The sequence below is a fragment of the Haliotis rubra genome, unplaced genomic scaffold, assembly GCF_003918875.1.
Source record: "Haliotis rubra isolate DU_JTF1 unplaced genomic scaffold, ASM391887v1 Scf27, whole genome shotgun sequence".
In the NCBI taxonomy this organism is placed as follows: domain Eukaryota; kingdom Metazoa; phylum Mollusca; class Gastropoda; order Lepetellida; family Haliotidae; genus Haliotis; species Haliotis rubra.
Genome location: NW_025766780.1, coordinates 165,123 through 193,030, shown reverse-complemented (window position 1 = coordinate 193,030; position 27,908 = coordinate 165,123). Strand labels below are relative to the sequence as shown.

Sequence of the window (27,908 nt, the reverse complement as noted above, 5' to 3'; positions counted from 1 at the left end):
GGCGGGTGCAGTCGGTCGAGATGATTTGAGAGATATACAACAACGCGCTCATGACGCATCGAACAACTTTGAAAAACTATCGGAACGAACGCTGCCTGGGTTCGAATTTACCTTCCGGGAACTGTAAGGGCTGGACAAGACCATGGCTTCATCGTATCGGCCCTTGTCTTAGCGCTGACGGGCGATACGACACCACCACCACCACCACCACCCAAAAAGGTAAAAACCAGTTGAAATCCCTCGGGGAAGCCCTGGCGAGACTTGCCGGCAAAGCCCCAGAAGCCCTGCCAGGCATCTTGGGCAGCATCGTGTCCTGGTTGCTGGGCTTGTTCTGGTTCGGCCAGAACCTGTGGGCGGTCGGCGGCGACGCAGGTGGCCTGGTGTACGTTGCTGCTAAAGAAGTTTTAACCAAATGAGGCACACCCTGACCGCGATCCCGCCGACCACGAGCGCCGTTTTGCGATCGAGATGTTGCCGATGTTCGACCTCCTCGCGTGGAGACAGGCGTGGTGGTGACAGTTGAACGCTGGGCTCTGGTGCTGGTGGCGGCTTCATGATCCCCGTTCGTCGGTATGCATGGGCGGTGGGACTCGACTCGCGTTGACATTGGGATTGACGCCCAGTTTCTGATCGGCGGTCGCGATGACGATTTCGTTGTTGTAGCCCACCACTTTGTGGATCCTCAGTCGCATGTTGCTCGGAGCCATGTACAGTCCCACGCCAAACACGTAGTCGACTTTCGACCGGGCGTATTCCAACGTGTCCTGGTAACGCAGGATGGCACTCGGTAAATCAACCGGTCTGGGGATGGTGTCCTCGATGTTCGACATGAACTGTTTCTGCGCGTCATAGGCCGTCCCTTGACCCACGATGCCGGAAAGCGTTTGCGACTGACGCCCAACAGCGCCCACACGTACGTTCGAATCGAATTGTTCAACCGTACGGGATCCTGCGCAAGTAAACCCTTTCGACGTGTCCAGCATATATATTTTCCAATTGTCTTCAACGTATTGGGGCTGCTCGACTTTTTGGATGGTGAAAGGAATTCTACCTTGACCTGTAAAGTTCATGCGATCATCTCTCCATTCATTACTTTCCAGAACATAGGCCGGTGTTAGTAGGATATCTTGTTTTAACAAAGCAGCGCTGGCGTCTTTCACGGGAAGTCCATCACTGTAGGGAATACCCAACCCGTGGTTCGTACCTGGTATACGCCAATCCGTGTTCAGATTAATTTCGAAATCACCACAAATCCGTTCGTAAGCCCGCCGATCGTACGGATTGTTCGATGTATCCCATGCCTCGTCGTGTGGAATTGGGGCACTGATCTCTTTCAGGAGGCGTCTGATCTTGTAATACACGTGGAAATAGCACACGGACCGATTCAGCGTATCACAACAAGTTTCGTTCAAGGTCACGACGCACCCCGTCATCGCGCACCACACGACAAAATTGAGTTGATTCTGCCAGAATTGCATCGGGTTGTGAAACCATGCATGGACTGCGTTGACGTTCGTGACCGAAAGCCTATACTTTTCAAATACATTGATAATTTGAGCTTGAAAGTGGGAACCCTCCTTCGCATCCACCACAGGTTTCATGTGCATGAGGTCGGTAGCAGTGAAGAGATCGCATTTAGGATAAATCACTCCAGGCTAGTACTTGGGTGTAGCCCTACTGAATTATTATAATTACGTATATATATTTTTTCAATATGTACGTCACGCTCCCGGGAATCACGAACGGCGAACCCGTTCCGCTGCTGCAAGCGATCGATAACACGTCGGGGGAACTCAAAGTCGCGCTCTGCAATCTCACCTACTACCCGCAATGGTCGAATATCAGCGATATGAAAAACAACAAGCTGTTTATCGATAATAGCCGCCACCTGTTGACCAACGGTTATTATAACGTGTTTATGCTGGATGACGAAATTTTTAAACTCAACGAGTCGGATGGCACGCTCAAGTTGACGAACGGAGACCAACCTATCAAACTGGGCCGACCCTTGGTGAGAACACACAGGTTGACGACTTACGAGATAGCACCTCGAGACACTGTCATGGGCTCGAAATTGCCGAGCCTCGTCCCCTACCGCGAACTGTGCATTCACCTCGATCAGCTGAGCATGACGGACAACGTTCAAGGCGAACGACCTTCCACGCTGCTGAGAGCCGTGCCGGTGAACACGGAAAAGTACGACGGCAGAACCGAATCGTTTTCGACCTTGCAGTACAAGAAATTACCGCGAGGCAACATCACGGAATTGAAACTATCAGTTTTAGATATAAAATATAAACCCGTTCATAAAGGATACCTCAGCGCGATGCTGCATGTCAAACAATGATGATTGAAGCTTCGGGTCCGGGAATGCGACCGAGAAAATGTACCAACCTAGCAATCTCCGACCTCGGGGACACACGCGGTTTTGACGAGCCCGGCGTCAACGGCAGACTATGCGCCTTGCAACTCAAAAACAACATTTACAAACACGTCGAAGTGAGCGGCGAATCTGCTGGTAACCTAGGATATTTAGACGATGTCGAGACCGGAGGTCTCTTACAAAACATGCAGTACAATCATGGGTGATGGTTCCAGCCTTTGGCGGCAAACTGTTCGACCTGGACGACGTTGAGAAGGCGGTCGTTGCTCGAAACACGCCGTACACGCCATCTTTACCAACGACAACCGATGGGTGTTCGTACCCTCTTGAATGCACTGGAATCTCAACATCGCGCTAGACTCTCCCCACCTGTTCACGGAAAAGAAAGATTACCACCTCAAGAAAGTCGTGAACAATGGAACGCTGATCGTGGCTTACGTCCAGATGCAAAGACACAGCATCGTCGTCAGCACGCTGTTGCAACCCATAGCCCACGGGTTGGTAACGTCAAAATCGTTAAAGGCATCAAACTCCAGTGGACCCAACAACACCAATACCACGTTTGCTCCGTTTACATACGGGTGGGCATGGACGCCTTCACTAGTAAGCAAGGAGTCAATGTCACCGTTGAAAACACGATATCGCTCACGAAAATTTTCGTACACGATAACATACATCTGATGGGTTTGAAATGCACGGCCGAAAAATTATCCGAAAACCAATTAAAATTTCTTCTCTAATATAAACCATGACAAACGTGACTCTGCAAGCCACCATCGCAAGCCAATCTCGGTGACACGCGAGGAATCGCAAAACACCTTGTACGTCCTGCACTTACAAAACAACGTGTACCAACGTCGAGAAGTCATCGTCGAATTGAACTGGATCATCAATATCGTCCTGACCTACCCTTATCTCATCATGGATCAGGATCGTAATATCCTCGAACTAAAAAACAATGGGATTCTACTGGGAAGTTTTATTCCGGTTCATAAAAAGGGAATGTACGCATCACCATTACCAGATCAAACGGGTTATATGCTAGTCCCTCACTCGGAAGACGCAACGAATGGCTCTATTTAAATCGATATAGTGAAGTCCCAGACTCGTGGATGACTGTGATACCAGGTTCTACCCTTATTATCGACGTTGTTCTTGGAAATGCTTCCGGACAACTGGTGGGACTTCTGACTGGGTTAAACATGCGCTGGCACGATCGCCATAAAAACCAACGCTGTCGTATTTATGTACAACTAGGAACAGCTTCCACCACAAGCCTTGAGGGAGTCGAGGTTTTTATTACAGATGAAATTTTACTCAACCAGACTTATGCACCCGATCACGTGTACCTCATCAGCTTAAAGTATATTCATCAACGATTGACGGAGGACCAAATGAAATATTACTTCGTAAACTATATATATAGTGCAAGATGGGATTGTATCCGGCCATGGATGACGTGGCTCAAAAGCTCGAAACCGTGGATGGATTTCGTTTGCGACAGATCAGCGAGATGAAACGCCAACTGGAATGAGAACGCGACATGCGACTCGGATTGCACAAAAAATACCAAAAAGTACGGCCCTCGTGGTCGCTGGCATGGGACTCGGGGGTGCCGACATCGCCTTGTTGTCGACCATCATGGCCACACCCATCGTCCTCGGGTTAGAAATAGCCTCCTGGGTATCGGGGCTGGCGGGAGTAGCCCTTAAATTCATTTCACGTCGTCTGCAACGGAAGGCCTTAAAACACGACGAAATCCGAGTGCTGACCGAAGCCAAGCTGAGCACGATCCACGATCGCGTCTCGTCGGCGCTCACGGACAGTAAAATCTCCGAAGAAGAGTTCCGCCTGATTTTAGCCGAACTCGCCAAGTACCACCGCATGAAGGAAGAGATTCGAACCAAGACTCGGAAAACTGCCGACTTCAGCGAAGACGAGAAAAAAAAGCTCATAGAACAAGGCCGACAACAGATCATTCAAGCCTTCCTGACCAAGAACGTAAAAGATTCACGTTCAACTGCTTCGTAGATGTCATCATGACATAGTTTTCATAAAGTCATCGCTGAATATTACGGATACGTTTAAAAAATTTTTTAAATGGGTTGTTGGTCAGGATAAACCCAGTCCATACCCCGTTGCTAAGCTTGGTCGCCATCTTGGTTTGGCTTAGAAACCACAATCAACATAACATAGTCACGTGACAGGTCATTCCTCCTCTGAGGAGGAATGACCCGACACAGATTTCCCAGGTCAGTCCTCCTCGGAGGAGGAATGACCCCCGACCTCGGGTGCCCACGTGACAGATCACTCCTCCTGCGAGGAGGACTGACCTTTACACCTCGACTCAGACTTGCAAAAGTTTTTGTCGCTACCCCGACTCGAACTGCAAACGCTGGATTACGATTCCAACTCTCTAACCATCACACTGGCGAGCCGGCTGATAACTCGGTGCCCAGAACTTTGGGTCTAGGCTGGAGGCACATGATCGTTCTCGCTATTTTTTTAAGGGGGGCTGGGAGGCTTAATTCCCACAAATAAGCCTCTAAGCTGCATCTGATGCAAAAAACCCACTCTATTACTACTTCTCCGACCATCCATTTGTTTCATACTCTTTCATAGCTTTACAATACAAGTCAGCTTTCTTTGGATCTCTCTCCAAAGGCTTCCTTTGATGTGTTATCTGTCCTCTAATTGGCTATTGTGTCCCTCTGTCTACTTCCACCTCACTCCAATTACTGTTGCTGAGGTGGAAACATCTTTTCTTCAGGTATGGCCATTTTCTAATCCTTTTCCATCAGCCTCAATTTCATCTTAACTTCTGTACAAAGGTGCTTAAATTAATTCAAACTGTAATTTAAAACTATTAAGGGTAATATTTAATTTATAATCTTAAATTTTAAAGCAATTAATTAGTAATAACTTGTATACATTGTATTGACCATGTGCATTGACCATGTGCTCTCAATACATTTATAGATTTGTTTTGCAAAAAGTTTATTTATTACCTTGGCTAACTGTGATACTTGTTTACAATGCATAATGTTATATTGAATGTTAATTTGGTACACCTACAGAATACCGGATACCTACCAACCATATTCTTTGTTAGCACGCGCACTTCCTATTATAGGGAAGCACGAGCTATATTATTCGAAACAATAAGCGAGCATTAAAATGAAAAATAACCATTGAAATCGGATTGATTGAGACGACTTCTGGTTAGTAAAACTAACCAACGATTTTTAAAATGAAAGGTAAGTTATCACAAATAAAAAATATATGCGCCTTTGAAAAAAACGGACCTACGGAATTCTGGGAGTTGGAGCTTCGCTTCCCTGCAACCCGATGCTAACGACAGTGCTGACGATTTCGATCTGTGAAGGTAAGCATCATATCTAATGTCTAATCTAACCCTAAACCCTAACCCTAACCCTAACCCTAAACCCTAAACCCTAAACCCTAATGCTCGTAATGTCGAGTATGCAACATAAACAAAACGCCGTTACTAAGGAACTCAGTTGCGCACATTTTGTGCGCAGTTCTAAAATAAGCTTTCCAAGATGGCGGAAGGTATCCGGTATTCTGTAGTCTTGCCGTTAATTTAATATTGAGTGAATTGTTTTAATGACTCCAATTGCTGTTGCTGAGGTGGAAACATCACATAATCATAACATAATCACCATTGTTTTGTCATGTACCCAACGGCCCAGAGCCGAAATTCCAAAGGCAACCTCGGCTACATAAGCAGCAAGACAGATTGATCGTGTGTATTTTCATTCATAACCTCACCTCAATGAAAATACCAAATATGTATAACAATGTTGACGTCCGTATGACATCACTATCGGGAAAGCGACTTTTTCAAAATGGTGTGTTCACTGACACGAGTACGACAGAATTTTCGATGGAAACTTTCATTGTTTCAAGCAACGTATATGCAATAATGTGACATGTAAGTAGTCCAAAACATTCTGACAATCCGCCGAAGCGGGGGATATAGTATTAGGCTCCGTACGTACGAATTAGAATATCTTAAGAACCGTTGATTAGATTCTTTTCATATTTGGTACCTAGGTTCATCACAGTATAAGAAAGGTCCCAGTCAGGTTTGGTGACCTTGACCTTTATTTCAAGGTCACAAGGGGACTTGAACGTTTTACTCTTGTCAGCGAGATATCTAAAAAAACACTCTCTAGTTTTTCTTCATATTCAACACCAAGCTTTATCCAGGGAAGGTGCAGGGTCCAGTCGATTTTGGTGACCTTCACTTAACCTGCATGTTAAGATGGTCAGCGAGATATCTCAAGAACCATCCCCAGGACTGTCTAAATATTTGACACCAAGCTTCATCTAGGGAAAGTGCAAGGCCCAGCCAATTTTGGTGACCTTCACTTAATTTTCAAGGTCACAAAGACACTTTGAAGATTTCAGCATGTTAAATTGCATGTTAAGATGGTCAGCGAGATATCTCAAGAACCATCCCCTGGACTTTCTTCATATTTGACACCAAGCTTCATCTAGGTAAAGTGCAAGGCCCAGCCAATTTTGGTGACCTTCACTTAATTCTCAAGGTCACAAAGACACTTTGAAGATTTCAGCATGTTAACCTGAATTCACTGGATTTTCCTTATAGACTTTCAAGACTTGAATGTTTTTCAATAAGCAGTTTCTTCAGTACCATTTTTGCATATTTCATACACTATGACATTCATGTCAAGGTCAAAGTCAGTCTTGAAAATATTTGTGTGTTTAAACAACTAAAGAGAAGATATCAAGAGAGGTTGACGTTTTAAGTTTGATTTGATCATTTGCGGCGGGGGATTATGTCACCTTAATGACAATGCTTGTTTTCTTTTTGTTTTCATTGAGACCAAGGGAAATAGTCAGAAATTAAGAGAAGTACAATCGTTGGCGTGCATGAGTTTGCGTCAGTCATGGCGTCACACTTTCAGAAACTATAATATGTTGTTAAGAATCTTGGAAATCTTGGGAATACACCTATTTTATTTAACTATCTCTTGCTACGATACCTTTCCCATGCATGTTCTAAAACTAATGAGCAAGTGTATGCAACAAGTAGGCGAACCGATACAGTGTAAAATCTGAGATTGGCTTTGTTTACATTTCAAAGAAGTGGTCCTTTCCCAGCGCGGCATCTTATATATTTTGTTAGATTTCACTGAAACACTCCGTATAAAATTGGCGACAGTCCATTTGTCAGTTTATTTTGAACTGTATGAGGAATTCAGGGATTCATGTAAGGAAGATGGTGTTGAATTATACAATTGATTTTATATTGCTAAAAGCGGCGTAAAACCAAACTCAGTCAGTACAATTGATTTTATGGGTGAAACATAACCGACGTACGTGTCACGTGATTTTATAAACACTCTGCAATATGGCTGAAAATTCACTTTGATGTTAATTGTGTTTGCATATTTTCCAAAACATTCTCAGCGATTCTCGGTTCATCGACAATGTTTAAGAACGAGCATTGGTGATTCGATCAAACAACAGCAACAAAACTATCGCTGATCAGTGATACGTTTTTTTTTCTTTTAAATTCAATTCTCCCAGTAAAATTTGACATTTGAATTAAGATATACTTTAAATTACGCAAAACGCAGTGAATGGTGATTTAGTAATGACAAAATTGGCGAGATTTACGATGCATGTAATTTTCAGTATATTTGATCTACAATGAACGGATGATATCATAGAAATATGAATTTCAAACAGAATTCAAAACTGCAAATTGCTTTTATCTTCGTGATGTATTTGGATATGGTATCGATATCAAAGTGAAGGTGGAAGAGGAGGGACATATATCGTGGGATATAGGAATTAAGTAGCAAACATAGAATGCCGGCACATTCACTGATGGCAAGCTAGATGTAGTGCATATACGTTTTAGTTTTTGTGAATAAAGATACTGGTGGAAAGACTACCCACTCCGGTTATACAATTTGGTTACGTAGTAACAATTTTTGCACAATGTATACGTTTTTTCAAACTGCTACATCATCACAGTGTGGAACTGACCATAAATGCCAGCTGATGGCCAGGCAACAGCTAGATGAAAACAGTAGCCTGCGCATCTAGACACAAGAACCACACCTATGCCTGCACCACGTGAAATGGGTCTAAAATGGGTACCTGAGAAGCGGATGTACGGACCTATATATGGTCGCGCCAAGTGCTTAGTAGCAGCTTTGAAAGTACAATTCCGTCAGGGTAATAATGTAACGCCAGAGAGCAGCATCGTGTTGGATTCTAGGGGCAAAATTTATCATTATTATTATTTTTAATAAGTTCTAACAACGTCATTCGTGTATCAGTCGGGCACCAATGACATCATTTCCAAGGGACATAAGCCATGGTGTGTTAATATGGACATAGTACTCGGTTAATGTTGAAAACTTGAATAGATATAACACAAAAAAATAAATTAGTTACTTCTGATACATGTACTGTTTTGGCTATAAAACTACTTTACAAACACCTTTTATGATGAAAAAGTGCAAGACAAAAAGGTTAATTTTTGTGTAAACTTGCCCTTTAAAAAATATTGATGCAAGTTGAAAATGTACATGTTGTAAATGTTAAAACAATGTCGCATCAATTGATTAGACGATATATTGACTTTTGCACTAGCAGTTTATTCAACAGAGCAGCGAAAACAACACTACTTTACCGTTTTAACTTACAGTCAATACTCAATTTTCCCCTCTCCTGGTGGCCATTGTGCCACGGTCATCTTACACACGACTCCTCGCTCACGTGTAATGGTCTAAACCCTTCCCCTCGTGTATCCTCCTGATGTAACCAATTCTCATGAATAAAATGCTGCTCTTCCCAGCATTACAGCCATGGAGCTGACACAAAATAACTGAACCCATCATAAAGTATTTAAGATCCAATAAGAACAATACACTGTTGGACGTCATGCATAAACTCACTGCAAGATGTGCCACAATTGTTTAATGTGAATTTACACAAGCCTTTCAATGACAAGAACACCATGTCAAAACATGTAGAAACCAAAGGTCATATATATAAGATGGTTCTGTTTGATCACATTACTCTTATTTTCCAGCAAGATAACCTCTAAAAAAGACCTAATCAGATATGTTAAAATTGATCTCATTGTTATGACCTCCAATTTTACGTTAACATGGGTCCTCCTTTGATCAAAAGTTTGTTCCCTCGGAAATGTGTATGTCATGGGTTGCACACAGGTGACCAACACAACTTACACCTGTGTGCAACACGTTTCACGTGGGTCTCACTGGTTCCACTTTAGTGACCATGGGTTGCATCATGGGTTGCACACGTGTAAGGGGAATGAACGTTTAGGCAGTAGTGAATGTGATGTTTACAGCCCATTCCAAGTTGGACCGACAACTTGTGACAAAGACCATGTTGAGAGTATGGGAAAAGTGTTTCAATTTTTGCAGTGTGTTTGCATTAAATACTATGATTAGAGAAGATATGATACTATTCCATTCTAAACTATTTTCATGATACTACTGTAACATTTCAGTTCCTTATAACTGAACCATCCTTGCACTAAGCACTGAAATATGGCATCACTTTAAGCTATCTGTTGATTTAAACACCTTGAGCTGTGAGTCAATAAAGTTGTTCTTAGGGAGATATAATGGTGTTCTATCAAAGTAAACACCTTTGATGGTACATTTTCACATCACCAGCCAAGTCAGATCACATGTGACAGTTTTTCTTGAGAAAATGCAGTAAAGGGGCTTCACTTTAACAGATTCATTTAATAGTAAGATTAAATTGGGGTGATTAGGTAGTTATGATATAAGCCTATCAGTGGGAACACTGCTTGACATTGACAGCCCGAGCCAAGTCAGACCAAACCACACAGGCCAACACTTTTGATAGAAGCTATTTGGAGAATTTATATGAACCTCTTATGATGTAAGACAAATTTCCTTTGTGACAATAAAGTATTATCATATCATGTTGTCAGAGTACATACAGTGCCATATCATATAATAGTGATCAATACAATAAGTGAAGCATATCATCATCAAAATCTTTTTTATGTATAAAGGCCACAGGCCCATATACATATTAATATGCATATTCTAAACAGGTATGAAAACAGTAAACAATTTGTATCTCATAAGTTGATTATTTTTTAAGAGCATGCTACTGGACATAATTCTTACGAATACATCCCTCGAACAGTTGATTTGCCTTTTCCATTGAATTTTCTTTCTGATCCACAGGTTAATTACCTAAATAATTAAATATCCATTGTTGTGTTGTGTTTCTTCCTCGTTGTCTTCCCAAACGCTTTCCGAAGGAGTTGTCTCCCTTGATTAGTCTGGGAAGCTTCATAATTTTTACAGTGGCACACATGATCACGCATGCTTATTTGTTCTCTGTTAAATATTTTCAAAATTTTGAAGGTTTAAATTTTCTGATTTGATTATATGATGGGTAAATCCAAAGACACTAAGTATGTCTCTTCCTCACCTTTGAGCAAAAACAAATTGATGTCTCATCATGATTTCCTTGATCAGTGTTGGGAGTGCGTAGATTCGCCATGTTTTTTTTTTATCACCAGATGCAATGTTTGCTCTTCTTTATCACTAACAGCCTTTGAAAGATATGCCATGGTGATTAGGAAAGGGAAGGATAATTCTTTTTATATTTATTTATTTAAACTTTCATTTCAAAGTAAATACAGGTATCAATCACACAATACATTTACGTGAACAGAAAATGACAAGAAGACCAGAATTTGTCAAACATATCAACTCTGTGTGACATTTCTGCTACACAATTAGTAACACTATAATAATCACAGACTATGCATATTATGGTTTGGAAGGCTGGCAGTCATTTCTGTTTATGGTCAAAGATAGTGTTTTTTAAAATCAAGATAATTATATTTATTGGGTCATTGTTCCTCTCTGGGAAAACAGTGAGTATCCTTTCTATGTTAAAATGGGTACAATGTATGAAGCCCATTTCTCGTGTTCAACTCCCGTGATATTGCTGGAATATTGCTAAAAGCGGCATAAAACCCAACTCACTCACTCACATTTTATTAAAATTAATTTCTATTTGAGCTTTTCCTTTCAGCCAACCTTCCAGTTTGGTCCACATTGGCAGGGGTGGAAATAACCCATTGCTCGACGTCCGAGTCCAGTGTTTTTTTCTGTCGGGCAAGCAAATTTGTATGTCACACTGTACCGGTGTCCAGTTGACTTTCCAATGTTAATTATGTTGTTTATTTAAAAAATCATCAAGAAAACGGCCGGTATAGTGGAAAAATTATCAGGGCAAGTGATTTTACATGTGCCACTGTTCCGGAGTACACTAGCAATTTTAAAGTTATTTCCACCCCTGATTGGCCATACAAGAAGTAGTATGTACACTGGGGGTACCAAATCACTTTTGCCAAAGGCCTCTGTAAAGCTTTATTTCATAGATAAAGCCTTTATCAGACCCCGATCTCTTCCCCCAGTGTATATACCACTTTTGAATCCCCCAACCAACTTCCTGGTCACTATGACCGCGAGCCAACACTTTCCTGGTCACGTGACCCCATAACGTGAGGTAAAATCAATACCTCGGGCACTGTCACTTGGTTATGTTTATATCAGCGTAACATATACAATGTTCGAAGTCCTTATCGTGTGCAACCTAACCTTCATCTCACTGTGTTTCGCGTGCTTCGGGTCTTATATTATTAGAATTAAACATCGCTTATAACATTATAGGATGGAGTGCAACGACCTGCTCGAACAACTGCTGGTGGAGGGTGATAAGCGAGAGGAACTGGGGGGCGACGACAAGCGAGAGAAACTGGTAGCGCTGGCGGTCGGTGGCAAAGCCAAACAATACTTTGGGGGGGACTATACCCCTGATAAAATTCAGAAACTACCCGCCGATGAGGTCAATAAGCTGTACGCGAGATATGAGTCCCGGCTCGGGGCCGAGATGACAAAAACTATAGGGTCGACCATGACGCAGATCTACACCGGTTTGGCGCTGACTTCCTTCCCATTCCACCGGAACGTCGGCTTTACCTGTGGGAGGACCTCGAGAAGGACCCGTTCATCGAACACGCTTTGAGCGCCGTCAGCTGCGTGCTGTACCACAAATACGGCATGTTCTTAGCCCCGGTGGCGGCGGCGATCATCACGGCGAAGCATTGCCAATTTAAAGAGGGGAAAAATAATAATAGTATACAAGATGGATGCTGCCCAGCAAGAAGTGACTCCAACCTCAGAGGAGGAAACCCCGACACAGGAGGCCCCAACACAAGTCACTACGCAGAAGAACCCTAAGAGAGTTGCCGCCGGTAGAAAAGGAGGCCTAGCCAAGCACCATAAGAGTAACTATATTCTGTGGATAGCTGTAGGCTCAACTGCAACCTGATATATTTCTATATCATATACATCATGTATGAACGGAAAACGTTCGTCAACGAAGCATACCATGTCACCGTGGTCGCCGGCCTAGCCGTAGCATACGCTCGGTTGACCAAGATGGTCCTCAAACAACCGACTATCAAGCTCGACTTCGACCTGCAGGATATGGGCATGCTCATCATGAACCTGGGTACGGCCATGGCCACCAAGGACATCCTCATGAAACAAGGGATCATACCTGGGGATATTTTGAAGTAAATATAGGTATATATAGGATGGCTACGATCGCTATGATGGTCGGGGAGGGGGCTTTAGTCAACGCCCTGGCATTTTCCGGGAGCAATTACCTGTTCTCGAAACTACGGGAGTCGAACGCGGCCGAGGTAGAAGTGGAACGGAAACGGCATGACATAGCCGTGGAGAAACTACAAGCCGCGCAAAGCCGAAAGCACGCCAAGAAACGTATCATGGGAGACTTCGATTACATTAACGAACGACTCGAGCGTGAAAACCATGCCGTTCAAGGACGTTCAAGGACGTCGAAGCCGCCGCGAAAGAATACTACCTGCTAACCGGTAAACAGCTCGAACACCTCGATGAGGCCTAGCAGCGACTGCGTTAATCGCAAAGCAATTAAACTAGGTACCCATATGAGTATACGATGAGACCTGCCCCATATCGATGCCAGTACGTGCTTATGGGGAAGACCGAGACTTGCGGTAGGAGATGCAGGACTGAGGGGTACTGCTGTTTCCACAGGAGGTGTTTCGCGAACTACACATGCTCCGTGTGCGGTATCAGAGTTAAATGCCACTACTGCCTATGTAAAAGCCCATGGGGCAAACGTAGTCCGGCACCAGCTTATCTACGAGAAGAAAAAGGACTACATAAACGAACATAGGCGCCTCATTATTTTTTGCCCCCTCCGGAGGCCCAATAAAAAACTGTGTACACCTAGTTATAATAAGTACAAGCCGAGAGCCTGCGTTCGTGCGAACTACCATAACCCCGAAAGGTTACCTGAAAAGCTGGCGGATGAACAAAGCCGAAAGCAAAACCATGACCGGCATCAAACCTCTGATCACCGATATACTCGAAGAGGAACTGAATGACCTGGGACGCTTCCAATTTCGGTTCACACTTTCCCGGGGCGGTGGGGTAGCCTGATGGTTAAAGCGTTCGCTCGCCACGCCGAAGACCCGGGTTCGATTCCCCACATAGGTACAATGTGTGAAGCTTATTTCTGGTGTCCCCCGCCGTGATATTGCTGGAATATTGCTAAAAGCTGCGTAAAACCGAACTCACTCACTCACTCACACTTTCCCCATCACAGGTGGGCGCAAAATCACGACTCAACCTGAGCTAGATAAGGGCCTCAACACCTCATTACGAAGCATACAAGAATACCTGGAACGCTTCCCCTCTAGGTCTATCAGAGCGGGTTGAGTGCAGAATCAAAACGGTCAACCTAAGTATAGCCGATTATGACGCTGAAGTGGACCTACTGGCGCCAGCCCTCCACCTGCTCACGGCAAAGTTCCACTAGTGCGCTTTATTTTTTTACCTAGAGCTGGAGGAGTTACCTCCCTTGACGGTGGCCCAATTAGAGATTGGGTTTACATCTGAGTATAACAATGTCTACTGTCCGAGAGCTCAGGCAGATTGCGAGAGAACAAGGTGTAGCCGGTTACTCTCGATTGAGGAAACCCCAGCTGTTTAGATTACTCGACATACAACCCCCTCCCACGGTGAAACAACTCAAAGTCCAAGCGAAAGAGCTGGGGCTGACGGGTAATTCCCGTATGAGGAAAGCCGGGCTCGTCGAACTGTTGCATCAGCACAGAGTTGTCGATCTACAGTTTGTGCGCACTGAACGTTCTGTAGATAACTATTTGAGAGGCTGGCGGATGAATGTAGACAAAAATATAGACATCGGCGACATCAAGCCTCTGATCGCTGACAAAGTCAATGAGGAACTGAACGACCTGGGAAGTCTCAAGTTTCAAATGACTGTGAAGATGTCACTTGATAAACAGCAGACGGACGGGGGCCATTGAGTACGTTCAGCCTTACTTCCGAGGCAAACACGAAGCCGCGACTCAACCCGAGACGATAGACGCGTCCATCGACACCTCGCTTCAGCAAATACGGGAATACCTGGAACGCTACACGTACAGGGGTTCCGGGCATAGACATAGCTAACTACATACCGTTCAGAGGCGGGTCGTACCTACACTTACCCCCCTACTACAAGAGAAAACAAGCCATGGTCAACGTCAAGAACAGAGGAGACAATTGCATGAGGGTAGCTATCAGGTCCGCCTGTTTCCGGCCGACGTTAATTTGAACAGACCTTCGAGCTATCCCGAAGACGATGGGCTCAACTGGGACGGTATAGACGAACCCACCCCAATATCCCAGGTCACCAGAATCGAGAAGCAAAACCCCATAGCCATCAACGTCTTTGGGCACGAAGGCAGCAAAATGATCGTGCACAGGATCAGCCCAATGGAGGGTCGCCGCGTGATCAATATATTCATGATCCAGCGAGGTGACAAGTATCACTACGCTCGTGGATAAAACACTTCAGCAGGCTGTTGTACGATCAATCGGCACACAGAGAGAAGAGACACTTCTGCGAACAGTGCCTGCACGGCTTCACCCGGGCCGACCTGCTGGAATCACACCGGGAGGATTGCCTAGGCGTTGGGCAGACGGCCATGCGAATCGACATGCCCAAGGAAGGCGACAACACCCTAAAATTAGACAACCACAAGAACCCGATGTCTGTACCTTACATCATCTACGCCGACTTCGAAGCCCTCGTCAAACCCGTTGACATCGGGCCGGCCCCCAACACGCACAAAACGCAAAAGCACGAGGCCTGTGGGTTCAGATACGTGGTCGTCCAATGCGATGGGGAAACGAACGCTCCCGTAGTGTACAGGGGTCTTGACGCGGCTGAAAAGTTTCTCATGTGCTTGCAGCAGGAAGAGAAAAACCATCAGGAAGAGGTTGTACACTGTTGTTCCCATGCGTATGACCCAAGCCGACCGGCGAGCTGACGGCTGCAGCACTCACTGCCATGTTTGCGACGGCCCGCTGAACGGCGATTCGATGAGAGATCACTGTCACATCACCGGTGAGTACAGAGGCGCCACTCACAGCGCGTGCAACCTCAAGCTCAGAATCAACCCGAAAAACAATCAACATCCCCGTGGTCTTCAACAACTTGAGAGACTGAGAGACTCGACCCCTGCTGATGAGGAAGGGTGTTTACTCCTACGAGTACATGGACAGCTGGGCCAAGTTCGCCGAGACCCGACTACCCCCCATCGACTGGTTTTACAGCAACTTGACCGACTCGGCCATCACCCAGGACGATTACGACCACGCCCAGGATGTGTGGGAGAAACTGGGCTGCAGGAACCTGGGTGATTACCACGACCTGTACTTGAGAACGGACGTACTCCTGCTGGCTGACGTGTTCGAGACGTTCAGAAAGACGTGTTTCAAACAGTATCACCTCGATCCTGCATGGTACTACACCAGCCCTGGTCTCTCTTGGGATGCATTGCTGAAAAAGACCGGGGTCAAACTCAAACTCAAACCGATTACGACATGCACCTGTTCATCGAGAAAGGATTGCAAGGCGGGATTTCCATGGCCTCCAAATGCTACACGAAAGCCAACAACGAGTACGTGAAGGGCTACGACTCGAGCAAGCCCACCACCCCCAACCTCTACCTCGACGCCAACAACCTGTACGGCTGGGCCATGAGCCAGTATCTACCAACCTCCTCGAACGAATCCCTGTCCTTGCAGTGGAATAAGGCTACCCATCGCGTCTGTTCCCTGAGGTTTTTCAGCACCGAGTTGAATTTCTGCGTCAGCACCCAGACGCTGTGCTGAGCGTGCCGGCCGGAGAAGGCTAGGTACGATAGCGTGTCTCTCTTCTTCGGTATCTCCTTGTTAGTGCTGCAGTCGTCCAGGATGAACAGTGTCAACTCTTCTTTAAATTTCCCGTGATAAGCCTTCAGCCAGTCCTGCAGGCGTGTTCCTGGGTCGACTCTGTGCACGTCCGGGGCCGTCATCACCCGAGGTCTTTCCGTGTACGTCTTGTTTATGCGCAGAGTAGGGCACATGATAACGATGTTATCGAAGGTATCCCGGTAGTACCCCTCCAGCATATCCAACACAAAAACGGTCTTCCCGCAGCCCGTTTGCCCGCACACTATGGCGCAGTGTGGGTCGCGGGGTAGAACAATCGATGGCTTGCACGAATCTCCCATTGTCTATATTAAGCTGCGCATCCATAATCACGTACAGATATAATTTCAACTTGCCCGCTGGTTGAGCCTTCTTGGTGATCGGGACGGTTATCCCCTCGGTGCCGTTGTCGATGCGGCCCCTGCTGCCATGTAGCCTGTCGTCGTCCGTGGATCGCATGTCCAACCACAGCGCGTACTTGGTGGTCAGGTATTCCCCGATCTGCACGGAGGATAGATCCAGGTCCTTGATGACGTGTGGGTGCCGGGTCGGTAGCTGCTTTATCTCATCCCACTGCTGGTATGCCCTCATACCAGCACTGAACAGCTGGTTGGGCACGCCCTCGATGGTCACTTCCACCTTCGTGATCTCGGGGTTGAAAAACTTCTCGCTGTCCCTTCGGAACTGCTCGTAATCCTCCACAGGAACGATCCAGATGCCTTTCATCGATCGCGCTGGCACGTTCAGGATGATATTCCACAGCGCGACGCTCTTGTCCCGTACTATCGTCCGGTGCCGCAGGACCCGGTCGTACAGGATGGCCACCTTCCCCGAGTACTGGTTTCGAACCTGCCTGGCTAGCTCCGGGCTAGTGACCATGTCGAACTCCAGAGAGATGTTGTCGATGACGTAACTGGCCTCATCACCGTTCGGCGTACACACGACTTTGCTGTAGTCGTTAAACGTGAGTTCGTATTCCAGCCTGGTAAAACGGCGCGTGCCCAGTGAGCAACTCGAAGTCGAGCGGCACTCAGAACCTGTTTCCGTACGCTTCGGCGATGGCCTTTTCACACGCTGGGATCTTGTCGAGCTGGTCTGCCGTAAAGCCGTACCCCATGCGCAACTGAGTCGACTTACTGATGCCTTAGTACACGTCGTTGATGGGTTCTCCCTCACTTTTCCAGAGATCGCTGTAGCAGTGAAACACGTCGCTGTCGTCGATGCTCAGCTCCTCGTTTCTGCTGATCTTGATGGTCGTTTTCTTGACGATGGCTCAACCTACGCTCCGCATGAGCCTTGTCGGAGGTCAACGTGAGGTTGAACGCCAGTCAGACCGTGCCGGGCACGATGAGGTCATTCTCACCCAGGTTGGGGAATCGAGCCAACAGCATTTGGTTCTGGTCTATCTTGCTGGGATTGTTGGTGATGGTCACCGACTGACGCACGGCTCTGGCGCCTAGAGGCTCCCTTGATCTCCGGAAAGGGTCTAGCTTCCTACCGTATGACATTGTTATATACATGAAATATATAAGTTTAATAGGATTAAATATAATGGCCGAAGGTGGTTACGACGACATCCAGATGGATGATATGTGGGATGATAGTGCCCACTCGTTAGAGGAGGAAACCTCGTTCACGCAAGTCAACGAACTCGTGAAGCAGGCCGTCAACGAATACTACGACCCGTTGAGGCTTAAACACGGCGTCGAGTCGTTGGGCCGAAACTATTCCAAGTTCACCATCGCCAGGGATGGTACGCTGCGATTGAAGGCTCACTCAGGATCAGTCTCATGAACGCGCACACGGGAGAACCACTTGCCTTATCGACACTCATCAGTGGCTACAGGGGTATCCGCGATGAACTAGACCCAACGTGCCATCGACAAACTGTTGGATACGTACCATAACAAACCCTTACCCGGGTTCGAATTTACCGTTCGGGAACTGCAGGGGCTGGATAAGGCCATGCAAACCATTCACAGGTCACTCGTGGACAACACGGCCAAACTGGACGCGATCGACGCCCACAATGCCCGTGAAAGAACCAAACTCAGCCAGGTAGACGACGAGTCTCTGAAAGCCATCATCGAGGAACGATTGCGCGGCCTGGAAGAGGAAAGGTTGACCCGACTGGAAGCGGAGTCCTCCTTCCGGGACACTCGGGCTGCCGCCGGACGAGATAAAACCCACAAACACCGTCATGGGTACGAAGTTACCCGACCTAGTCCCGTACCGCGAGCTGTGCATTCATCTCGATCAGCTGAGCACGACGAACAACATTCAGGTCGAACGCCCTTCAATGCTGCTGAGAGCCGTACCGGTGAAAACGGAGAAGTACAACGACGGCAGAACCGAGTCGTTTTCATCGAGACAGTACAAGAGGTTAACTCGGGGCACCATCCCGGAGTTGGTAATATCAGTTATAAAGCATAATCCTGTGAATATAGGATACCTCAGCATAACGCTGCACATAAAATGACTAGAGCTCAAGGACCCGGTATGAGGTTGAAAAAATGTGTCAATGTAGGGATCTCCAACCTCGGGGACACACGCGGGTTCGACGACCCCGGAGTAGAGGGTAGACTGTACTTAAAAACAGCATTTACAAACGCGTTGAAGTCCCCTCCAGCGGTAGAAACCTAGGTGATATAGTCGATACCTCAGGAGCGGCCCACAACACTCGGTTCGACCTAGTCCGCATTGGTGATAATAGATGGTCGGTATACCCATCGTTCGGTCGCAAACTGTTCGACCTAGAAGATGTCGAGAGTACGACCGTCGCCCGAAACAAGCAGTATACCCTCGTCTTCACCGGCGATGACAAGTGGGTGTTGTTACCCTCTCAAATCGACTGGTTTCTCAACATCACGCTCGGCTCCCCCTACGTGTTCACGGAGAACAAAGACAACTACCTAAACAAAGTCGTGAACAACGGAACCCTGCTCGTGGCTTACGTCCCGGCACAGAAGCGTAGGTAGTCATCAGCCCACTCTCGAGTATGGAAGCCCACATGCTGTCGAGTAAGCCCGGGGTGCAAAACGTGGGGTTGCAGGTGGTGTCTGAATTCGAAGGCGTGGCGAGTCTACCGGCGAATTCCACTCGGGGACCTAGGAGACACAGAGGGATTCGATTGGTACGGAGAGGAAGACGCCTTGTACGTCCTACACTTAAAAGACAACGTGTATAGGCGGGTGTCCCTGGCAGACTTTAAAGAACCCGAATGGTTGATCAACATGACCCTCACCGCCCCTTACATCTCTTTAAACGAGCATAGAGATGTCACCGAAGTTAGAAACAATGGTATCTTAACCCATTCAACACCGCTGGCCGAATAATCGGGCCACAACGTTATGAGTCCCCAGACACCGGAGGCCAATTAATCGGCCAGGCAGTAGTCACGTCAAAATGAGACATAATTTTAGAAACCTACCAGACTTGTGATTCATATATTAAATCTATCACATTTCACAATGTTTGAAAACACTTATTAAATTTCAATTGATCATATATTATCGGCAGAATTAAAATTATAAACTATTTTTCACAATGTTATTGAAAACAACGATTCTCGGACACATGTTTCAGCAGCAGGTCCACAATAACATTGTCAAAGAGCAAAGTAACGATGTTTCGAGGAAATCATTAAATAAATTGAATAAACTAGGGAATAAAATCAACAACAGCATTCATAAAAGTTGTCAAACGTACATATAAAATTACTATTTCCATCTTTTTGTGCGATCATGTAATGTAAGTCAAGTCACTGACAAGTGACATCTCGGCTCTCACCGCCTCAATCTTCACGCTTTGACACGATGTTTAATGCGAAAATATATGCATGAAGCATTTTTGTTACAGGTCATAACCTAGCACGATACGTCCAATAAGTCCCATAATTTATGTATATGTAGCAAATTCTTGCTTAATATGTTCAGAATAGCATTATTTTACCCAAAGCTTTCGTCTAAATCTAAAAGTTTTCGTTTACGAGGACAGTATCCATTGCCATAATAGGATTGGCTGCCTTAGGTCACGTGTCTGATTTTGACCAATCACGAACCTTATAGCAGACTGTGGCGAAAAAGCATCATTAGAAACCAATCTTTATCCAATAAAATGGCTTCTTACAAATGTGAAAATACTCTCGGCACAGGTACAGTGATATTGTGGATGTTCAGAGCTTTGGAAACGATGCCCGACATCAAACGATTCACCTCCCATGTTATTCATACGAAGCTTCGAAAACGGAGGTATTTTCCGTTGTTGTGTCATGTTACTGAGCGGAAAGCCACTGATATCGGGAAATAGGTGACCATACATATTATTTAAAAAATCTTTTTATGATAACTTTCTGATTACGTAAAGATGAAAATATAAAAGAAAAAGGCACGGACATGTTATGACATGTCACAAATGGAAAAAAATCGCCATAGTTTTTGCTTCTTTCGTGGCTTATCTGGACATTATAAATGTAAGCTTGCTTTTTCATTAAAAAATAAATTTATTTAAGTCGTAGTTGTATTATTTGAATTATATTATAAAAATAAACTTCATATTTATCAACAGTGGGATTAGATCTTTTAAATGGTGTATGAGATGTAGTAGTAATAACGTTTTACAAGCTTATAATTTCCTTCATAAACATAGGCTTCATCTATGACCTTAGAGTCTCTGGGAACTCGGTGTCATGGCAGTAAATGCCTCTGGTTGACTGGTGTTGAAAGAGTTAATCGGGTCTTTCGTTTCGGGTGGTGGGGTAGAAGCTCTTCTAATACCAAATCACACAGGTAACATGATAAGTGCATACGGTGGTGCAGAGTTAAGGTTTGACGTACCCGATTCCCAATTGTATTTTCTTACTATGAGACCGCTCTCCACACTTGTCATAGAAGTCCATCTAAGACACGATCCTGACGGCATGGAACAACAACTTTTACCTGGGGTGACAATACACTGGGGCATCAGGAGCACTAACCGACGTTGCCGTATCATCATACAACTGGGGTCGGCACACCCACCGAGTTTGATACTCACCGAAGTAAGCCTCCAGGGGGTTCGTGTAAGCACAGATTTACCTATTAAACTCTCACCTATTTCCCTGGGCATGAATCTAAACCTTATAAGTCTCAAATATATTGAACAAGTAATAAAGGATACACAATTAAAAGATATCTCATAAAGTATATTATATGCACAGGATGGGCCTGTACCCAGTCGTAGAAGAAGTAGCGAAGACACTGGAAACCGTAGACGGGTTCCGCTTGAGACAGTTATGTGACATAAAACGCCAACTAGAACAAGACCGCGACAAACGGACAGCATTATGCAAGAAGTACCATAGAGCTTTCAGTGTTGTGGATTGGGTTGATACCGCCCTTATGACAACCAGCATGGGATTAGGAACGGTAGGTGCCGGGTTGTTGGCCACCATTGTAGCCGCACCTATAGTGCTAGGCATCGAAATAACAGCTGGGGTGTCAGGGTTGGTGGGGTTAGTGTTTAAGTTTGCATCTCGCAAGTTACATAGTAAAGCGTCGAAGCACGACAAGATCAGGGTTCTGGCCGAAGCAAAGCTGAACATGGTAAGCGACCACATCTCCACCGCACTCACTAACAGTAAAGTCTCCGAGGAGGAGTTTCGTTTGGTCCTCTCTGAACTCGACAAGTACCACGAGATGAAACAAGAGATCCGGGCCAAGTCTTGTAAGAGCACTGGCATCAGCGAAGAAGAGAAAAAAAAGTACATAGAACAAGGGGTACAACAAGCCTGGCAAGCCTTCATTACGAAAACCAAAGAGATCATAGGAGATTCACATTAAACTGTTTCGTCGAGGTCAACATGATATAGGGCGGCCCGTGGCCAGGAAAGTGTTGGCTCGCGGTCATAGTGACCACTAGCGTACACTGGGGGAAGAGATCGGGGTCTGATAAAGGCTTTATGGATTATGAGGCACGAGTGACAGGCTATCGTCTAATGAAGTTACCAACTAAGGATTTCGATCTATTGATATCAATGTATAAGCTGTACAGACAATTAAAAAGGTATAAGCTGTACAATTAAAAAGTCTTTTGGAGCCAGAAAAATATTTAACTATGTTAACAGATAAGAAACACAGAAATATTCTTACTAGGATCAGAGATTTTGCATGATTGTTTTTACGATGTTCACTTGGATCAAAACAGGATTATAGAATTTTTATGTTTTTGAGTTTTCATTAACCTAATGGAGTTACTTCCTTTTTAACATTGTTTTTCCAACATAAACAATATAAAATTAAGTCACTGTCATTATGCATAATCTCTTCTCTCTGTGTTTGGATTAGTACAATTGGACTAGTCCATTAATTATCGAAGGTAACAGTATTGTGAACCTCAGTGCAACCAACCATAACATTTGTTGTTTTAATGCGTGTAACTTTTGGAAGACACTGACAGCTGCCCAGTCCCTGTGTCCGTCATGGTCGAGGGAGCAGGTGCTGCCCACATGGCAGCTGGATGACACAATAGAATTGTTGGCACAAAACATGAGTCGCTCTGGATCAGTGCCCCTAACATCATTACAAAACTTATGTCCATATTTAATTCTCTTTATACTCAGATAAAAAATCTAAACTGGCTGCATATACAGCTAATCAAAATGGAAGACATATTTTGAATACACAGTGCCATTTTGAAAGTGGTTAAATGTTATGTTTGGCTGATTAACATGGCCTGATTGTTTTTGATAAATACTGTGTTACAATATAGGTGATTATCATGACCTATTCCACAATAAGACTGATGTACTATTACTTGTCAGTGTCTTTAGAAACAGAAATTTTTAAACAAAAATTCCATTTCATATTTGTTGTGAAGGTGAGTCCAGTGTGGTATGGCATCATGGCCCTGTTAAAAGACCTTGGTCTGGTCAAATCAATGTATTGTTTTTGTGTTTTGTCATAACTGATTAGGAAAAACAATTATGGGGCATTTTAAGTGCCTGGACCAGGTCAAGTGCCGGACTGATCCTCACTCTCCACTTTGTTGTTACTGCAATATTTAATATACTTGATCTCTGTGCAGTTCATGGTTAAGATATTAAGCCAAGGTCATGATAGAATAAGTACTTATAACTTTGCCTTCAGAAAATTATGGGCATGGGTCTGCTGCCGTTTTCTTTTCACCTTTCAAGTTTAATCGATTTTTATCTCTTTCCAGAAGTCTCTGAGAAGAATTGCAATTGAAGAAGTTGGGATTGAAAATATAAGTTATGGAGGTGCAGGTGTCACTGGAACATTTAAACAGAATAAATCAATGCAAAGAATGACTGAAAATGATAACCAGATGTTTCAGAACTTTGTGTCTGAATCAGTTTCCCCGTCAAAGGCAACTGCACCTAAAGCTCCTAAGAAACAAGGAGATGTGGAATCAAAACAGAGATATGCCCCCAGTGATGCAGAAAAAGGACATTCGTCAAGTATTGTGAGCTTGCCTATGGATGCAACATTCTCAGCGTCATTACAAGACATCTCCGGAAAATGTGTCCCACAGACTTCATTTCAATTCCAGTCTGATTACAAAGTGCTGAAGCAAAACAAGGAAGCATTCTTTCACTATTTCAAGGTAGGTTTTTTTAAAACATTTATATTTCACCAGAACAGGGGTCAAAATAAGTTGACTGGTTCCTCATTGTCACCTATGACTCCTGAATCAATGTTGCTGTTGTTGTTGAGGTATGGTTCTGGCAGATACTGTAGTCGATCAACATGGCATCAGACAGTTGGCCTGGATTACCTGGTAGTAGTTTGTGTAATTTGTCATCAGAACATTATCATAGCTTGTACAGGGTAAGTGAATTTTGGACTTGAATGGACAATGTAATAGCTGACATACCACTTTTTAGTTAACTTGTTGCAAAGACCCTTTCATCTCATTTCTCAGCAGAAAAGCATAACAAAAGGTGACTTTTGTGTGGATTAATTTGAGCCCATTCAATAGGCCATCATGATGCCTGGAAGAAACTGGGCCAATCATATTGAATATCCTCATTTCATATGAGTGAGCTCACACGGTTGTCGAGAATTATTTTTTCTCCTTTAGAAACGTATCTTCATTTCATATCAGAGATGTACTATCAGAATATTAGGCCACTGCCAACAAGATTTATGTTTTCGCTGTAAACAATGTTGACAATGCTGTGGAGAATCATTATTTCTTCATATATTCAACCCTTAGAAATGTATCTTCATTCCATATCAGTGAAGTAATGTTGACAATGTTGTCGATAATTATTATTTCTTCATTAGAAATGTACGTGTGTACCTTGATTTCATACAAGTTTGTTAACATTTAAAATATTTCAAACATTAAGTTTTATTATTGACCTAAAGCCAAATCAATCTAATGGTAAATGACATGTAACACCAGTCTCCTATATGGAAGTCGGTAAAGTAAACATGTACTCATGTTTTATTTTTGCTTTCTTTTCATATGTTTGTTGTACCAAAAAAGTTCCCTTAAGTATTGTTGTCATTACAAATGAGTTGTTACAAAATAACCCCCCAAAGTGTTGTAAATTTATCAGACCATATTGTATCCAAATATCTATCATTTTTAATGTAGGATAATAAATTGCAGTGTATACAAGGAACAATTGAAAATATTGTCTCTTAAACAATGCTCTCAAAAGGAAACAAGAATTTAGATTTTTAAGACTGAAAAAGCCTAACATATTTTACCTTCAGTATGTTCACTTCTCTAAAGTCCGTTTGAGTCAGAAACGGACCGATAATGCACATTTTATCATTGTACAAAATTGCCACATAAATATAAATAGTACACATGTTTATCATTTACTTATACCCAACAGCTTTCTTATATTTGAATTTTTTTCCGGACTCCACCCAAAAAGTTGTTTAAGAAACTATCATCATTGAAAACGCAAAAGTTGTTATCTGTCGCGCCGGGGTGAAACCTCAGAAATGGAACAGCCACTATCTCGTCTGGCACGGGATACACATGCCTGATGAAAAATGAAGTTGAATGTTGATGTGAAACAGTTGATGATTAAAGTGTACGATTGTTTCCATGCCATTAATAAATTCCGTAAGTGGCCAGCAAAAGCTTTAGGAGTATCAGCATGGGTACTGACAAATGTTCTGGAACACAAACATTGTGCGGGTGATGCGAAGCAGGTAGGGGTCGTGTCACAATCACACAAATTAAAACATATGGACAACTTTCAAAAGAACCTTGTAAGGCAGTCTATCAAGAAGCTCTATTCTGAAAACAAATACATGTAGCTGAAAATTTTAAGAAAGCATTTGAAGCAAGAACACAACCTCAGAGTATCAAAGTACGCACTCTGGCGACTCTTACACTCTTCCGGGTATCGTTATAAGAAAATTTCGGGGGAAAATAGGTCAGTACTCTGTGAACGCCCTGATATCGTTCGCTTGAGAAATAATTTTCTCAGGGTTATAAAGAAGAAGCGCAAGGAAGGGTTCGAGCCAGTGTACTTGGACGAGACCAGGGTCAATGCCTCGCACACTGCCAGCAGTCAGTGGGTACCCGATGGGGGTGATAAGGGGTCACGTAGAAAGCTGCCTCTAGGGAAAGGAGAGAGACTAATCATTCTCCATGCTGGTTGCTCCAGCAAAGGCTTTCTCCCAGGCTGCGACTTGGTATTCAGGGCAAAGTCCACAGATAACAGAGACTACCATTCCAAGATGAATGGTGCGGTTTTCCTCGATTGGGTTAAAAACAAGTTGGTACCAGCTCTACCAGAGAAGTCCTTTATCGTAATGGACAATGCCCATTCCACAGCTTGCAGGACCCCGACAGTAAAGCCCCGACATCGAACAGTCGAAAAGGTGATATGATATCATGGCTCGACAAATTGCCTTCAAAGGCAACGAAGCCTCAGCTATATGAGATCATAAAACCCCACAAAGGTGAACCTTTCTACAATGTTGACAGTTACATAAAATGTAAGGGTCACGATATTCTGCGACTTCCACCCTATCACTGTGACCTTAACCCCATTGAAATGATATGGGGTATTGTCAAAGGAGATGTTGCCAGATCAAACACAACTTTTAGATTACGTGACGTAGAGGTTTTGGTTAAGGAATCCCTTAACAAAATCACGACTGAAACTTGGCAAAACTGTGTCAACAAGGTAGCTAACGTCATTGAACAAGGTTACTGGTCTCGGGATGGCTTACAACAGGCAACTGTGGCACCACTTGTCATCCCTTTAACTCATTAAGCCCGAGAGCCCCATCACTACTCAACACCTGGAAGCCCTCGCTGATTGGCCACTCTCTGTGCCGAGACTAATTAGTGCTAGTCACACCTGATTTCCCTGGCAGGTTTCGGGGATCACAGGAAACTGTCTAGTTGTACAAACAAGTCCTGATTGTTTAATTGTGTCGTAAAGATATATGTTGAAAGAAATCAGGTGTGAATACATGTCGTGTATTGCAAGCTTTATGTAATTTTATTGCAAGTTTCTCTTGTAGACCTTTTGTCGGCTTGTACATTTATATTTTATCACAATATGCATACACATGTATTCTTTGTATGTAACAGATGAGACACACGTTAACAAATTCTCTCTCTTATATCATTGTGTGAGGTTTAAATTTACAAAACATCTATGACAATGACATACTGTAAAGAAGAATTTACTTTCATACTTTATAATCTTCGACGAAAATAGCGGTTTTGCCGATACATTTCTAGTGTTTACGAATTATTTTAATGAAAGTACTATAACGCTAGTCTGTGACTAGCACAAAGCACATTCATAGCATTGCACTTTAATTCATACAGATTTAATGCAGAAAACATACGTGACCATACAAACATATATATACAAAATGTATACTACATATTCCTTGCATAGACATAAAACAAAGAGTCACGTGATAGGGCGTCATCAAATTTCCTCGGTATCTCAACTGTTCAATGTAGTGGCTGGTCATATGTTATCTGCGACCAATTGTATCATGAGATACCTGTCACAGAGGAAAGGACAGGTGATGGGGTGTGGGCGAAATTTCTGAAGAGCACGTTTGGTCACTCAGCAGCTGGGATAGAGATTGGTTATTGGCTATATCCTTGACAACACACAT

At 44.1% G+C, this 27,908-nt stretch overlaps 1 protein-coding gene across 2 annotated transcripts in view; it reads left to right on the top strand.

The window, feature by feature from the left end:
• LOC124280549 (RNA polymerase II-associated protein 3-like) overlaps window positions 1-27,908 on the top strand; it is a 416,551-nt gene that overhangs the window by 266,705 nt on the left and 121,938 nt on the right. For both annotated transcript variants that reach the window (XM_046716497.1, XM_046716498.1), the window contains exon 6: window positions 23,989-24,393. In XM_046716497.1, the coding sequence (XP_046572453.1) occupies window positions 23,989-24,393 (405 nt within the window). The remainder of the gene's footprint in view (window positions 1-23,988; window positions 24,394-27,908) is intronic.